This window comes from Camelina sativa, chromosome 14 (assembly GCF_000633955.1).
Source record: "Camelina sativa cultivar DH55 chromosome 14, Cs, whole genome shotgun sequence".
Classification (NCBI taxonomy): Eukaryota; Viridiplantae; Streptophyta; class Magnoliopsida; order Brassicales; family Brassicaceae; genus Camelina; species Camelina sativa.
In genome coordinates, this window is record NC_025698.1 from 27,769,333 (window position 1) to 27,784,433 (window position 15,101).

General features: G+C 35.1%; 5 protein-coding genes across 5 annotated transcripts; 3 read left to right on the plus strand and 2 right to left on the minus strand.

Annotated features, from left to right (window-relative positions):
* LOC104742653 (nifU-like protein 5, mitochondrial) lies at positions 49-2,048 on the plus strand. The gene is made up of 6 exons (XM_010463667.2): positions 49-349; positions 473-634; positions 732-907; positions 1,281-1,384; positions 1,465-1,576; positions 1,704-2,048. The coding sequence occupies exons 1-6, from the start codon at positions 139-141 to the stop codon at positions 1,767-1,769; spliced, it is 831 nt and encodes a 276-aa protein (XP_010461969.1). The 5' UTR covers positions 49-138; the 3' UTR covers positions 1,770-2,048.
* Positions 2,085-2,620, minus strand: LOC104742651 (photosystem II 5 kDa protein, chloroplastic-like). Its single transcript, XM_010463666.2, has one exon. It carries the CDS (start codon positions 2,512-2,514, stop codon positions 2,194-2,196), a length of 321 nt encoding a protein of 106 aa, XP_010461968.1. The 5' UTR covers positions 2,515-2,620; the 3' UTR covers positions 2,085-2,193.
* Positions 6,867-9,157, plus strand: LOC104742655 (intermediate filament protein ifa-4-like). The gene is made up of 5 exons (XM_010463669.2): positions 6,867-7,797; positions 7,896-8,183; positions 8,271-8,423; positions 8,513-8,734; positions 8,807-9,157. Exons 1-5 carry the CDS (start codon positions 7,291-7,293, stop codon positions 9,137-9,139), a joined length of 1,503 nt encoding a protein of 500 aa, XP_010461971.1. The 5' UTR covers positions 6,867-7,290; the 3' UTR covers positions 9,140-9,157.
* LOC104742654 (cinnamoyl-CoA reductase 1-like) lies at positions 9,379-11,158 on the plus strand. The gene is made up of 6 exons (XM_010463668.2): positions 9,379-9,565; positions 9,793-9,962; positions 10,060-10,251; positions 10,341-10,503; positions 10,578-10,764; positions 10,856-11,158. Exons 1-6 carry the CDS (start codon positions 9,445-9,447, stop codon positions 10,998-11,000), a joined length of 978 nt encoding a protein of 325 aa, XP_010461970.1. The 5' UTR covers positions 9,379-9,444; the 3' UTR covers positions 11,001-11,158.
* LOC104742656 (probable sucrose-phosphatase 1) lies at positions 11,629-14,177 on the minus strand. The gene is made up of 9 exons (XM_010463671.2): positions 14,063-14,177; positions 13,806-13,881; positions 13,403-13,705; positions 13,202-13,303; positions 12,925-13,119; positions 12,549-12,839; positions 12,260-12,446; positions 12,114-12,160; positions 11,629-12,031 (listed from the first exon to the last, which is right to left on the minus strand). Exons 2-9 carry the CDS (start codon positions 13,863-13,865, stop codon positions 11,945-11,947), a joined length of 1,272 nt encoding a protein of 423 aa, XP_010461973.1. The 5' UTR covers positions 13,866-13,881; positions 14,063-14,177; the 3' UTR covers positions 11,629-11,944.

Below are 15,101 nucleotides of genomic sequence, written 5' to 3' on the forward strand. Positions count from 1 at the left end.
CTCACTTCCGGTTAAAAAAATGATCAGCTCCAATTTATTCCCATTAAGATTCATATTATTAATATTGTTAGTTTCCTACATCAACATCCGGCGAAACCTTAATTTGGTGAAGCTTAGGCAACGAAGAAGAAGAAGATCATGAAAGGGATTACGAGGCTGCTCAATTCTCTTGCGCGGCGTACAGCTTCTGTAACTTGTGCTCCTTCTTGTTCTTCTCTTCTGATATCACATCGTCCTCTGTTTATCTCGGCGGCGGCGACGCACTTGCCGACGAGTTTATTGGATTCCAGAACTACAAATACTTCTCGCAACTCTTTGAGATCTTCTTCCCTTCCCCTGAATTGGATCGGTATGATGTTTTTAGCTTTATCTGAGATTTGAGTTTTATTAGCTTATCAAAAATGTTAAAAAGGAGTAATCTTTGTCTCCTGATTCTTGAAATGACATGACTTTGAAACTCTTATGGGAACAGTGCAAAGGAGGACAATGTTTATACAAACGCAATCAACGCCAAACCCTTCATCTCTCATGTTTAATCCTGGTAAACCAGTTATGGAGGTTGGAAGTGCTGATTTCCCTAATTCTCGTTCTGCTATGGGTTCACCTTTGGCCAAAGACATTTTCGCCATTGATGGTATTCTTAGCCTTCTTTTGCTACAAACAAACATGTACGTTTGTTAGTTCCTTACCTGATCTTTGTTTAGTGACTAAAGACTTCTCTGATGATGCAGGTGTAGTTAGAGTTTTCTTTGGGTCAGATTTTGTTACTGTAACAAAGTCAGATGATGTGACATGGGATGTTCTCAAGCCTGAGATCTTTGCAGTGATAATGGACTTTTACTCATCTGGTCAGCCTTTGTTTCTGGACTCGCAAGCTACAGCTGCCAAGGATACCGCTATTCACGAGGTAGGCTTCCATATGTTCTTCAAATATTTTTGNTTTTTTGCTACAAACATGTACATTTGTTTGTTCCTCATATGACTAAGACTTCCCTGATGATGCAGGTGTAGTTAGAGTTTTCTTTGGGTCAGATTTTGTTACTGTAACAAAGTCAGATGATGTGACATGGGATGTTCTCAAGCCTGAGATCTTTGCAGTGATAATGGACTTTTACTCATCTGGTCAGCCTTTGTTTCTGGACTCGCAAGCTACAGCTGCCAAGGATACCGCTATTCACGAGGTAGGCTTCCATATGTTCTTCAAAGATTTTTGTGGATAACACTTTTGAATGCCAAATGGTTACAATTGTTTCTCCCACATTGGCAAAACATGCGATTAGGATGACTCTGAAACTGTGGCAATGATCAAGGAACTCTTGGAGACGCGTATCCGACCATCAGTCCAAGATGATGGAGGGGACATCGAGTATTGTGGATTCGATACGTAAGTTCTTTTATGATTTTGAGAAATTGTTTAAGAAGTTTTGATCCTTTATCCTTATCAGAGGTTTATGTTTTGATCAGGGAAACTGGTATAGTTAAGCTTAGAATGCAAGGAGCTTGTAGCGGTTGTCCAAGTTCATCTGTTACTTTGAAATCAGGAATTGAGAATATGCTGATGCATTATGTATCTGAGGTAAATAAAGCTCAGATACATTTATCATTTCTGTTTTGCTTTCTGCTCTTCATCAAGATCTTGTTATAGTCTCTTTTGTTTTTAAATCATCAAGTATGACTCACCAAAGCGCTTGTACAAAATACAGGTCAAAGGCGTTGAGCAAGAATTTGATGGTGAAGAGGAGGGAACATCGTCTGGCCCAATGGAGTAGAGTGGCAGAATGCAGAAATGCATCAGAAAGAAACTTGAGATTTGTTGTTGCTCTTCAATATACAGAAGAAGAATAAACCAGAGGTACATTAGTGTTGTCTTCTCCTCAACCTGGCAGCCTCAGAAAACTATAGACTACTGGGAAATCATTGGGTCTCCTGATATAACCCCAACAACTGATTTTTTCATGGATTATACTGCTCTTACTGTGACTTTGATTGTAGTCGAAAGGGTAAAGATTTGTTGCCTAAGCTTAAATATTTTTGCTGATTTGAAGTTATTTAAGGTTTGTGATCGCATCAGTGGATGATTCAACTACCTAAACAAAGGGTTTTTATAGATATTATCAAAATATAATCATTACAAACCACAATTACTGGCGTAAATACAGAGGCATATGAAGTGTAGCTGGTTAAATAGGGAATTCAGTTACGGCATATCCTGGCCGTAGGCATTGTGACACAGACAGGAGCATACTTCTTCTTTGCAGCCTCTGTTCCTCTCTTTGGCTCATCGTCCGCCATTGCCACCTTGGCTAAGGAACACACAGCCGCAGCTGCAGCTGTGAACACCAGATCCCTTCTCATCTTCATGCTCTGTTCTTGCTTCTTGTTCTCCAAGCTTGTTGTGTTCTCGCTGGTGCAGGCTTTGACTATGGTGAGGCTTCTTCTGCTGTTGCCAGAGATGTTTGCCGGAAGCTTAGAGACGGTAGGGAGAAATGGAGATGTCATGGTCATTGACGCCATTGCAAAGTGGTAAGTTAATTTCCCACGTGTGATCTTCGTGATCTCTCTCTGTTTATCTGATGGGTTGGTGACTTGTGTTTAAAAAGTTGGGGAACACATAAAGAATTGATATCTTTGAGGGATTACGATCCATTTCCTTATCCAAAATATGAATTTATTTCAAATGGGTTGTTGCCAGTTTGCCACGTATCTTTGTGCTATCCTCTTTTTACATACATAACGATGAGCTTTGTGGTCGTTTGATCAAAAGCTTAAGCCCCTTTCTAAAGAGAGTGCTAGAAGCTTTTTTAAGTAGTGTCCAGAAGAATTAGGTTCATTCTTGTTTTGTGAAATAAATCTTGATTTTTTTCAACAATACAATCTTTCAAAAAGGAAGCAAAAAAGGTCCAGAGCTCAATTCACTTCTTCGAACACCAACCAATACGGATGAGAGTAGTCTCAGTGGCCACAAGCTTTTTCTGGCCCAAACAGAACTAGAATTAAATTCGGAAGTGCTTTTATTCCATTTTTGAAAGTAATTAACCATTTCCATTCATGAGCAACTCATTTAAATTTCTTAAAATTAAATATTTAATATTTTATTAATAAAAGATGATTTAACCAATCAGAAGGAGAGAATAAAGGAGCAACGTTTCTCTCTCAATTGCTAAAATACTAATACAAGCAACGGTTCTTTAATTTCTCTCTATTTAGTTAAGCATTTTTAATATTTTTTAATTAGAAGCATTCGATGCAAATCACCACTGGAGGTGCCCTTAGATTTTAACCGGTGGAAGAAGTTATCTGTGATTAAAAAATTGAAATTTTAAGTCATACATATTTTTTTTTTGCTTAGGTTGAAAATATAACTGATAAAATAAAAAAGACCGATACAATTTACTTCTAGCTTTGACAGTATTGAACTGATAGAATTAGCCTAAATGTCTTTAACTGCTATGTTGGGATATTTATCGATTTAGGGCTTTATTTGCCCAAATCTTTTAATTTAGGTATTTTTGTCCAAGCTCTCAATTTTAAGCTTTTTTGGGTTATAGAGAAAGACAATTTTGTCCTCGCCCACTGTCTCTTCTTCTTCGTTCTTCTCCCGACGATGTCCATAGTTTTTTCTTTTGTCGAATCCACCATCCTTGATCATGTGAATTCAATGGATTCAATCTATTTTGCTTTAGATGAAGGAATCTAAACCCTAAGGGATACTATCTAGTGAACCCAAGAGGTTCATTCACTAATCAAATTTTGGATATTAATCGGTGAAGATAAAAGAAATTTGTCGATTCAATCGGAGAAGATGATGTAATCTTAACCAATTAACGAATACCCAAAAGAAAAGCTTGTAATTCTTCTTTTCTTATTTGTAATCATTGATTAATTGAAATCTTATTTTTCTTCTACAACTTTCAAATTAGAGATTACGATAAGGGAGAGAAGAAATAGACTTGGCGAGGGGAAGATGCGAAACCTTCCTTGACTAGAGCTTGGCGCACCGGCAAAGCGAGAAGCAGTCACGATGGTCGGCGGTCGGCAAGTCTTCTTCAAGTCACGCCGAGGAGATTTGGGAATCGTTAAGAAAATTTGGTCAAAACAAGAGAAAGAAAGAAGAAAAGAATCGTTTGTGGGAAGGGGCAAATTTGTATTTTTAGTTGACTTAAAAGGCTTGTTTCCGTAAGTCCGGACTATTAGTCCTAAACCCATAAGAAACTGAGAAAAGGCCCAATTCTGTAATTGATCCTATATATGTTTACCTGGTACAGATCTTAACGCTGTACTTCTGCATCCAAACATCAACTACTTGACCATGCACAAATGACGCTGATCTTCACCCACCCGAATGAGTGTCAGGCCATCAATGTTAATGCCATACCTATTAAGTTGTATTTGTTTGTTAATTTTGTTTAGTGTTTAAAATTATATAATTGTATTTTGGTTGTTAATTTTATGATTTAACCTGTGACATATTGTGAGATAATCTAATTTTGTACATCATATTAATGTAATCTAACTTTATTAGATATGTCTATTACTCTAATATTGATAATATGAACAAAATAATTAAAATGATGTTTTATCCATGTAGTACAGAGTTAATGATATTTTAATTTTTTAAAATTTAAATTCTTTAAAATAAAGAATCAGAATAAATCAAATAAAAATTATATATTTGAATACTTGATAAATCAAGTTTCCGGCTGATTATTCGAAATCATTTTGATTTCTTTTATAATATGACTTTGAACCATTGCTCTATTTCTCCAAGAAATGTGGGATGTTGTATACATATTTTTTAAATTCATCGATTGAGTAATATATGTCCATTAAAAAAATTGAATCACATAATATGCAGAAAAATCACAAAATTTTATCAAGTAAATGTATTATATAATAATTCAAAATAGTTTAAATATAAAATAAAATAAAAGTGGTGAAAAGAGAATCATATATTTATGTTTGAATTAGGTAGAGAGATTTATGGAAACAAGATACAATTTGGAAATATTATTTCAAAGACCTTAATTAAGTATAACTAAAATGGTAGATTAATAAATGCACTTTAAAAATGTTAATATAGATATAACAACAATATTTTCCTTCTTTTAAGTATAGTTAGAATTTGTTGTCATTTAAAAATTTCTAGGAGTCTCCATGACTACATATTGATTTGTTTGGATTGGATTTATTTTGGAAGTTCAAAAAAACAACTCAAAACATATTTTGTACAATAAGAAAAATAAATTTTAGGTAATTGATATTTTGCGTGCCGAGCCGATCGTTAATGTAGAACATTTCTAGAAATAATATATTTTAGAGTGAACACCGCGTGAAAACTTGAAAATGAAGAAAACAATCGCTTAGACTCTTGTTTTCGTATAATTACTCAGGTAAAAAGAAGTGCTCAACTAGTTTAATTAGGTTCATGTTATTCGCTCCAAGGTTGTTCTTAGCAAAATATTCATAAGTATCTAAAATATACTTGGGCTTAGGGGGATCTATGTTAATTTCTAGAAAAACATATCTCAATTTTGGAAATTCTATGCTATGTCCAATCACTACTTTTCCTACATATAAACAAAGGGTTAGTTTAGTTTTAGGGATTACATCAAAATGAAAAGAAGACATAGACAAACCGTTGAGATATTCATATACATACATTTCTTTAAACTACATTAACAACATATGAATGTTTATAATTACATATACAAATATAAAAATTAATAATTTAAATATATATAGTTAAAAATCAAAAATAAATATTAAAATAAAATTTATGTAATTTTAGGCGGTTTAGACGGTTATCAAGGCGTATGCTGAGCGCCTAGTGCCTAAGCGGCCACCTAAACCGCTTTTTTGAACTATGCAAATTAATAAACTACATATTTCTAATATCTTTTCTTGTTGTTTTTAAATACTTTTGTCCGTTACTTTGTAATTGCTTTTGTTTGTTGGAATGGTAAATTTCAATAAGTTTTATTCAAATTTTCTGTAGATTCATCATAAAAATAAATAAACACTAAAATACATATCTTTTTTGTTTATTATCTATATTATTGATATATTAAACCATATTTTTTTGCCTATCACATTAAAATTCCTTGGCATAGCTCTGTTTGGAACACCCAAATAAAATGAGAGAAAATTAGAATACTTTTGATTCTCTATTATGTTTTAAAAGAGATAATTTTCAGTTACTATATAACTATGGATTCAACCACTAAGTTTAAAGGTGAAAAATATTTGATATTTAAACAGCAAGTATAATACAACAATACGTATTAAAAATACTTTTAAATTTTAAAGGAAATTTGAGTTATTTTTTAATCTTGAATAACGAATAAGTATATTTTTCGTTTGAATGATTCCATTAAACTGTAAATATCATAATTTGACACTAAAACAAGGGATCGTAATTAATCTAAAACTAAGAAAGAGAAGTTTTTGTTAGCTTCGAAAACCGCCTCTAATCAAAAGGGGTAGTTTTGAGCTAGATAAGTATACATTTGAATAATTTTTTTAAAAAAACATGACTTAGAGTAAAACAACCACTGAGTTTAGAGGTGAAAGATAGTTGATATACAACATATTAAAAAAAAAACTTTTAACTTTGAATTGAATTTGAGTTATTTTTGAATCTTAAATAAACAAATAAGTAATACAGTTTATTTGAATAAACTCTATTTAAAAAATAGAAAACAACCACTGGTAATCGTTGACAACCAAAAAAAAAAGAAAAAAAAAACACCCACTAGTCCCACTATGTATTAAATAATGAGATATCCAATGAGGTTCTTTGGTAATAAAAAGGGTAAGAAAGAGGAAGCAGCGGTTTCATCACGAACTTTGACACACACACACAAAGAACACAAACACAGCAACACAGCTTTTATTTGAAAATGGCTCCACTTCACGAGGCTTCTCTCTCCCTTTCCTCCTTATCTTTCTCGCCGTAGGCTTTACTCGAGAACCAGACCCCCAAAGATCGCATTATATAAACACAACACATTCATTACATTGGAGATTAAAAACAAAAACAAAAAACACAATTTTTTAAAATTACCAATCTTTGATGATTTCTCCAATGTCGTTGTCTCTTCTCTTCTCTGCTTTCGAGTGATTCTATTTTTCCAACGGTAACAAAGACTTTATTTTTCAAAATCCGACAGAGAAAGACCAGACCTTTCTTCTTCTACTTCTTTCATCTGACAATAACCATCAGACAAGAGACAAAAAGACAGATACTTTCCCTGCTTTTGGTGTTGTTGTTAAAGTCGGCGGTGAATAAAAATGCAGAGAAGAAACGAAGCGATGACGATGAGGAAATCGAAGTGGCAGTATTCTCCGACGCCGAGGATTCTTCAGTTGCCACGTAGGCATAGTGTTCGACGAAGTGCCGCAAAGGGCTTGAAGACGACACCTTCTTCTTCTTTGTCTTCGTCTCAGAAGGATCGGGGAGTGAAACTAGAGGTTCTGTTTCACCAAGAGAGGACTTTTGATCGAGGGGCATCTGTTGTGATGGTGAATGATAAAGGTGGTGAGGAGAAGGAGGAAGAAGGAAGGAGAAGAGGGAAAGTTGCAGACGGGAGAGAGATTGGTGGGACTAGGTTGTCTTCTTCTTCTTCTACTGCGGTTGATGAAAAAGTTGAGGAAGCTAAGTGGAGGTTTCAAGCGGAGATGTTGAGATCAGAGTGTAATTTGTTAAGAATAGAGAAAGAGATTGCTTTGAAGAAGATGGAGAGGAGGAAGAAACGGATGGAGAAGACGCTTAGATCGGCTGTTCTTACTCTTCTCTCCGTAAGTCAAATCTGATTTTTGAATTCTGTATGTTGTGTTTTGCGAATGTTAGTGTTTTTTTTTTTTTAGATTGAAGATGTGTTTTTATGTTGATTCAGGGGAAACAGAGGATCTCAGAAGGGACAAAAGAGAGCAAGGCTTTGGAAGATGAGATTAGTTATTTGGTTGAGAAACTGAATGAGTTAAAGTCTCCAAAAGTTAAGGACGTGGAAGCTAGAAACTGCAGACATAATTTTGACAAGAAAGCTTCTGTTTTAAGGAAAGAGCTAGAGAGGTTCGATGAATCAGTTTCTGAAGAGGTTTGTGTCAAAGGGATTCAAAAAATGGCTGAAGCTAGTTTCTCGGTCCATTCTGATCAAATCTCTCTCAGGAACAATAATGGAAATGTGAGTGAGACATAATTCACTGTAAATGGGCTAAGTCTTCTTTTTTTTAGCACAGTTTTGAATTTTGATGTTTTTTTTTGGGTGCAGATAGATACATTGAGTAGTAAAATGGAGGCATTGTCGAAAGGGGTATTGTTGGAAAGAATGGAGAAAGAATATGGATCGAGTCTCTTTGCACCAAGCTCTGTCTCCAAATGTATTGATCGTCAAGATGCATCTTTACAAGACATGTATAGTAAGGTACATTTGTGAAAGCAAAGTCTCTACTCTCTTTTATATGATGAGGTCAAAAATGAAGTTTGTGAAGATTATTTTCACTTTTGTTGCAGGCAATTAAAGCGCACGAGGAAAAGAAAGACTGCTCTAGACATTGCAAAGCAGTTATGAGGAAGATCGCAGATGAAGTAAGAGCTGAAGCAGAGCAATGGTCACAAATGCAAGAGATGTTGAATCAAGTGAGGAAAGAAATGGAGGAACTTCAATCTTGTCGTTATTTTTGGCAAAACCGCGCTCTCGAATCAGATTCCCAGTTACAAAATCTACATTCCACGGTAAGATATAGTTCTCAGTTCTCATATATAGAATAAGTCGGCCGTGACTTAACAAACGTTCAAATGTTTTAGGTTGAAGGGTGGCGAAGAAAGGCGTTATCATCAGAGGCAAAGTTGAAAAACCTACAAGCAGAGGTTTGTGGTTTACAAGAAGAGATCAAGAGACTGAGGAAGGAAGATAAGTTAGAACCGGAGAAGAACAAATTGCCATCAGAGTCAGAGAAGAGGGTATTGATTTGTCGGTTGAAAGAAAACCGACATAACAACAACAATGGAGATTGGTCTAAGCACAGCGAAGGAAGAACAACGAAACCGCCATCAAGCTCGAGACCGCCTTTGAGGGAAGTTAAGAACAACAGTTCAGTCACATCAAGGCATAGAAACTCCAATGTCATGAAAATGTAGCTTTCTCAATCTTACAAAAAAAACCAGAATTTTTCCGGTTTTTTCTTTAATACCAATGAAGTATTAGTCTATGAATAAACGTAGGGAGGAGATTAAGAGGAGTCACACACTTGGTAGAGAAAAATCCCGAGGAACTCTAACAAACTCTTTCCTAAAAATGGCGCGCTTTGAAACCCCAAAAAAAACAAAACAGGAAAAAAATTAAAAAAGACAGAAACGCTAAGAATATCTCAGTTTTGAAGACACAGAAAGAAAAGAAAAAGAGAAACAATTTGAGAAGAAGAAGAAGATCGGAAAGAAGAAGAATGAGCAGCGAAGAAGAGAAGACAGTTTGTGTGACAGGAGCTTCAGGTTACATTGCTTCATGGATTGTTAAGCTTCTCCTTCTCCGCGGCTACACCGTTAAAGCCTCTGTTCGTGATCCAAGTCCGTCTCTTTTCTCTATTCAAATTTCTATATCGAAACTGAAATAACCGATCTAATTTAGTTTCTCTTAGGTTTAGATAGAAGGCTCATTTTCAAGATTTGTTTCGTTTTTTTTTTTTTTTTGTAATGAAATTTGAAGAGATGAGAAATGATTAAAGATCCTTAGCTCTTGTTATTGTCGGATGAGTCAAGATTCATCAGTTCATTTACATGGTTAAATGGAACAGATGATCCAAGGAAAACAGAGCACTTGCTTGCATTGGAAGGAGCAGAGGAAAGGCTTAAATTGTTCAAAGCAAACTTGTTAGAAGAAGGCTCTTTCGATTCAGCAATCGATGGTTGCGAAGGTGTTTTCCACACCGCATCACCATTCTACCACGACGTCAAGGACCCTCAGGTCTCTCTCTCTCTCCCTCTCTCCCTCTCTCATTTGGCGCATTCTATTGTTATTAAATCTTCCTTTTTTGGTTAATTTGTGATTTGTCTTTTCACAGGCTGAGCTACTTGATCCAGCGGTGAAAGGAACAATCAATGTTCTAAGCTCATGTTTGAAGACTTCCTCTGTTAAGAGAGTTGTCTTAACCTCATCCATAGCAGCTGTTGCTTTCAATGGAATGCCTCGAACACCTGAGACCATAGTTGACGAATCTTGGTTCGCCGATCCTGAATATTGCAGAGCTTCCAAGGTTAAATCAGTATGAATTCTGGTTGCGTGATGTTGAAGTTATCACTCTGTTTTTGCTGAAACACTGTTTTCTTTTGTTCTTATTAAAAGCTATGGTATGTACTCTCGAAGACATTAGCTGAAAACGCAGCGTGGAAATTCGCGGAAGAGAACGAGTTACAGCTGGTTTCGATAAATCCAGCTATGGTGATTGGTCCTCTCTTACAGCCAACGCTAAACACTAGTGCTGCTGCAGTACTAAGCTTGATCAAAGGTAAAGAAAACAATAGAAGCATTGGTTTAGTTCACACAGTTAATAAGCTTTGAACATTGGGTTTACATTTTCAGGAGCACAGACGTTTCCTAATGCGACATTTGGTTGGGTTAACGTTAAAGATGTAGCGAACGCTCACATTCAAGCGTTTGAGAACCCAACTGCTAATGGAAGATACTGTTTAGTGGAGAGAGTTGCTCATTACTCTGAAGTTGTCAACATTTTGAATGATCTTTACCCTGAATTCCAACTCCCTGAGAAGTAAGTGTTTTCGTTTTTAATGTCAAATAGAAATTGTTAAATTATAAGACAACATCTTTGACAAGAATCAATTGAAACATGATTGCTGCAGGTGTGCAGATGAAAAGATATATATTCCAACATATAAAGTGTCTAAAGAGAAAGCAGAGTCACTTGGGGTTGAGTTTGTGCCATTGGAGGTTAGCATTAAAGAAACTGTAGAGAGTTTGAGAGACAAAGGGTTCATCAGACTCTAAGTTTCATCCCCCAAAAAGGATTCAAACCAGAACCAGACTTGGATATGTTTATTTCTGATACACATGTTTCTTCTTTTTTTGTTTATGTTTATTTTTTTTCTTAAGTCAAATTTGGAGTGTGTTGTTGCCTATGATATTGTGGACATATTTTCATCAGTTTGGACTGATGGAATTAAACTATTTTTCTCATTGGAATTTGCATTTGCATGAAGTTTCCTTTTTGAAGTGGTTACAATATAATATAGAGATCCCTATAATATATCCCATAATCAAATTTATTACCTTTTTATCTTTTGCTTTAGTCTTAGCAAAATTATTAGGTCTACCTATGTAAAACATTTTTTTGAAGTAGTAGTTGACATTTCTCAGACTAGTACCACTAAATATATTTTTTAATTGTTAACAATTCATTCACTCAAAAGGAAACTGACACATGTTTGCTAAATTATAATCTACGTAATTAGTGTAGTTTATATATATATATATATATATATATATATATATAACATATACTGTATTAAAAATCGTCTAATAAAATACGAAATCTCTTATATTATATATCAAGAGACACACATAACTTATTTAGATACAAATCAAACAATCAACCAACCTTACCAAAAAAGAAAAAACTTATTTAGATACAATCGATAACATACAGTATTTGCTACTCAATGAAGTCAGCCGGAGAAGGGTTTTCAGAAGCTAAATAGAGTTTTTGACAACAAGATTAATCTTTTCGATTCAAGATTAATCTTTTTGATTCAAGATTTGATCATATGGATACAAGACTGACATCTTTGAAAGATTATGTGAATGTGCATAAAGGACCCTCGAGATTCTAGGGAATTTGAGTGGCAAGATTATGAGGATGTGAGTTTTATTCAACCAAAAATAAGATATCTTTGTGTGTTGCAATGTTTTAATGGAAAATTCCAAAAAAAGATTTAGATGATCCAGTTGCTATCATCCTTTATCTCTGTTTCTTCCGACCATATTTGCTGCACATGTTCCCACACAAACCCTTCTCCTTCCTGAAAAATTTAATATTAGTTTCAATCCTCAAGAAACAGAACCTACAACTTCATATATGATGCCCTCTTAATCATCTCTTACCTTTGAGGTGAATTTGACAGTTGTTGTGCAGCATTTCCTCTCATCCCCTGCAGTATCCACAATTAGAATATTCAACGATTAGGGAAGATACTAATATGGCATGTATGTGTGTGAGTGTAACATATTAAGGTTTTCTTTTTAAGTACCAGTCTGCTCCCACTTATCAAGCTTTACTATCCAAGTCCCTGGCATAGTGTCTGTTGCTAAGACCTGATCTGTCCAAACCCGAAACTTCTTCCCTTTTTTGTCTCCATAGTACTTGCCAAGCTCATCAATGGTATCTCTGAGAGATCTTTCAGCACCAGATGGATGAACAAAAACACCAGCAGGATGCTGAAGTGGTTTGGAAAAGGATAAAACAATCATTAAGTCTCTTTCATCGATACAGTAAGATTTGCAGATATATAAAGAGAGAAACAAGGTTCGTATACTCACACATGAAGCTTTGAGGCTTGCTGTATATGTCTCACAGTTCTCAACTTCACCTCGTCTCCATCTCTCGTAGAACAAGAAAAGCTTGACAACCTCATGACCCGGGTTCACATTATCCACCTTACACTCTAAGAAGTCAGAAACATCTCTCGGAGAAAGATTAGGACCGAGCTTAAAGTGACCTATGGCTTCTATAATCCCACCTGCACACCTCTCAGACGCATGGATTATGTTTGAATTGTCTTTCGCGTTTTCAGCGTACCACTCCAACAACTCTTCCTGAGCATTGCTTACCTATGAAGAATAACCCAAAGAGAAGATTATAAAACATGGAAACTCAATTGCGAAAACAGAAGATTACACCGCACGTAAAACCAACCATGACACCATAAACATTGGGAATGGTGAATAGTTCAGTATCGTTTCCGGAGTCCCCACAAGCAAGAGTGTTAATAGGAAGCTTTCCTTCAGTCTTGAGCTTCTTTAGCAGATAAGCAAGAGCTTGTCCTTTTCCTCCACCTTGTGGTAAAACAACGAAAGCGTTTCCTCCACTGAAGATTATTTTGATATCCAACTGGAAAATAACACAAACAAGTTGTGTAAAGCAACAAACAAATACAACAAGAGATCATGCAAAGTTCTGTAAGATATCTTACACCACGTTTCTCCAACCGCTGAGATAGCTCTTTAGTCACTGCCTGAACCTTACTCTTATCAATATGAAAGCTAAGCTTGTGTGGCCTCTGTTCAGTTTCACTCTGCATCCAATGATCACACTCTCTGGTCACTATATGGACAAGTAAGTAACATCACAGTATATGGTGAGATCATATATATAGAGATAGAGTACGGAGTACCTGAAGAGTTAACTCAGGGAACTTGCTGGTTTCTTCTTCGACGATTCCTCTGTCCCATTTATTGTTCAAGATTTCAATCCACTCATCATCACGAACCATGGAGTTACCATAAGCAATCTCAGTTCCTACAGATGTAATGATAACATCAGGTGTTAACAAAGGTCTCTGTTTCCTCAGTTTCTTGTACATTGTTGGTGCTCTTCCCGTTGAGAAAACAAGAAGAGAGTCGTGGCGATATGCGTCTTCCCACAATGAATTGAACCTCAGTAAAGATAGATTCTCAGGATCATTATGATGATCAACCTTCAGAAATCAAAATCAAAAACATGTACACATCAATCAATCTAGCAATCAAAGAATCAAGATTTAGAGCAGAACAGAGTCGTTAAGGGCGTTTTTTTACCATTGTTTCATCAAGATCTGAGACTATCATTAAACGAGGAGGAGATGTTAACCGCTCCATGATTACAATAAGAGTCCTGAAGATTGATAAAGATTACATAAAGCACGAATCTTTAGAATCTTAACGAAACGAGTCCATAAACCTAAAGATCACAATACAAATACGATTCTTGAAAGCTAAAGCTTTGACGATCAGATCTTTGATTCATCTATTGGTAAAAAGGTTCTACTTTAGGGTGATCTGAGATCGAGACAAACCTGAGGAACGTGAAAGCACGATTTGGTGTAACCGTGTAAGAGGAGAAAGCGAAGAAGATTTGGGTTTGAGATGAAGAAAGAGTGAGAGAGTGCAAGCGCAGCGAAGAGCGGGGGAAGAACAAGTCAAACCTTTCTCCTCAAAAATTTGTATATTTAAATTTGTTTTGATTTCCACGAAATATTATTTTGTTTATGACCTAACTTACGTGCCTACTTATTTAATTTATAAAATATTATATATATATATATATATATATTTAGAGTGAATTGGTGGAATGGAAAATGACACACTGTATAACTAAAACAAATAAATCTGAAAAGGAATTTAATTTTGTTTTTTTGGTCATGAGAAAAGAAATTAAACCATTTAAGTATTACGCATACGTTATGATTTAGAATATTTTATACAAGCATCAAAATGAAATTTCATAAAAGATATGCGATTTCAAATAAAAATGCGTTATTATTATTGAAAACGATAAAAACAAAGTACTTTTCTTTCTTATTCTATTTTTAATTTGAAGCAAACATATAAATGAGTTTTGGATCTCTTCTACTCGCACGATTAACTCCATATCAGTCACCAAATTAAGTTTGTAGGCTCACACAATGCTCTCTCTGACGTAGATTTCCGGTTGTTACTTCGGTTTTCTAGCTAAAAGTAATGGACTGCGTAAACCAAAAAGAAAAAATTGTCCCAAAAGGATTATAAAGATAAGTTGCTAAAAAGATTTGCGCATACACAACTTCAGAACCATGTAAAGCTGCACTAAATGAAACTTTCATGATTTTGATGCTTTCAAAACTGTAATACTATAATTTTTTTATGTCTAAGTCTCTTCTTTGTTGCACTTATATGTAGTGTTTTGTTCACTTAGTGGTCAAGATCTATAGGGCTTTGCCAAAAGTAAGATAGTCTAGGTTGGGCTTGTAATGCTCAAGTTCTCATTTTCATTAAGAATTTCATGTTATATTTAATTATATGAAACAATGGAATCCACTTGTAAACCTTTACATTAGGCTACTATTGAAAGCGTAA

What these genes read in the sequence shown, in the direction of transcription:
- LOC104742653 (XM_010463667.2), top strand. Translation starts at nt 139, where the DNA reads ATGAAAGGGATTACGAGGCTGCTCAATTCTCTTGCGCGGCGTACAGCT. An exon ending in AGACATTTTCGCCATTGATG is followed by an intron (nt 635 to 731) that starts GTATTCTTAGCC and finishes CTGATGATGCAG; the next exon opens with GTGTAGTTAGAGTTTTCTTT. An exon ending in GAGTATTGTGGATTCGATAC is followed by an intron (nt 1,385 to 1,464) that starts GTAAGTTCTTTT and finishes TGTTTTGATCAG; the next exon opens with GGAAACTGGTATAGTTAAGC.
- LOC104742651 (XM_010463666.2), bottom strand. Translation starts at nt 2,514, where the DNA reads ATGGCGTCAATGACCATGACATCTCCATTTCTCCCTACCGTCTCTAAG.
- LOC104742655 (XM_010463669.2), top strand. Translation starts at nt 7,291, where the DNA reads ATGCAGAGAAGAAACGAAGCGATGACGATGAGGAAATCGAAGTGGCAG. An exon ending in CTGTTCTTACTCTTCTCTCC is followed by an intron (nt 7,798 to 7,895) that starts GTAAGTCAAATC and finishes ATGTTGATTCAG; the next exon opens with GGGAAACAGAGGATCTCAGA. An exon ending in TCAGGAACAATAATGGAAAT is followed by an intron (nt 8,184 to 8,270) that starts GTGAGTGAGACA and finishes TTTTGGGTGCAG; the next exon opens with ATAGATACATTGAGTAGTAA.
- LOC104742654 (XM_010463668.2), top strand. Translation starts at nt 9,445, where the DNA reads ATGAGCAGCGAAGAAGAGAAGACAGTTTGTGTGACAGGAGCTTCAGGT. An exon ending in ACGACGTCAAGGACCCTCAG is followed by an intron (nt 9,963 to 10,059) that starts GTCTCTCTCTCT and finishes GTCTTTTCACAG; the next exon opens with GCTGAGCTACTTGATCCAGC. An exon ending in AGTACTAAGCTTGATCAAAG is followed by an intron (nt 10,504 to 10,577) that starts GTAAAGAAAACA and finishes TTACATTTTCAG; the next exon opens with GAGCACAGACGTTTCCTAAT.
- LOC104742656 (XM_010463671.2), bottom strand. Translation starts at nt 13,865, where the DNA reads ATGGAGCGGTTAACATCTCCTCCTCGTTTAATGATAGTCTCAGATCTT. An exon ending in AGCGGTTGGAGAAACGTGGT is followed by an intron (nt 13,120 to 13,201) that starts GTAAGATATCTT and finishes GTTATTTTCCAG; the next exon opens with TTGGATATCAAAATAATCTT. An exon ending in CTGTCAAATTCACCTCAAAG is followed by an intron (nt 12,032 to 12,113) that starts GTAAGAGATGAT and finishes TAAATTTTTCAG; the next exon opens with GAAGGAGAAGGGTTTGTGTG.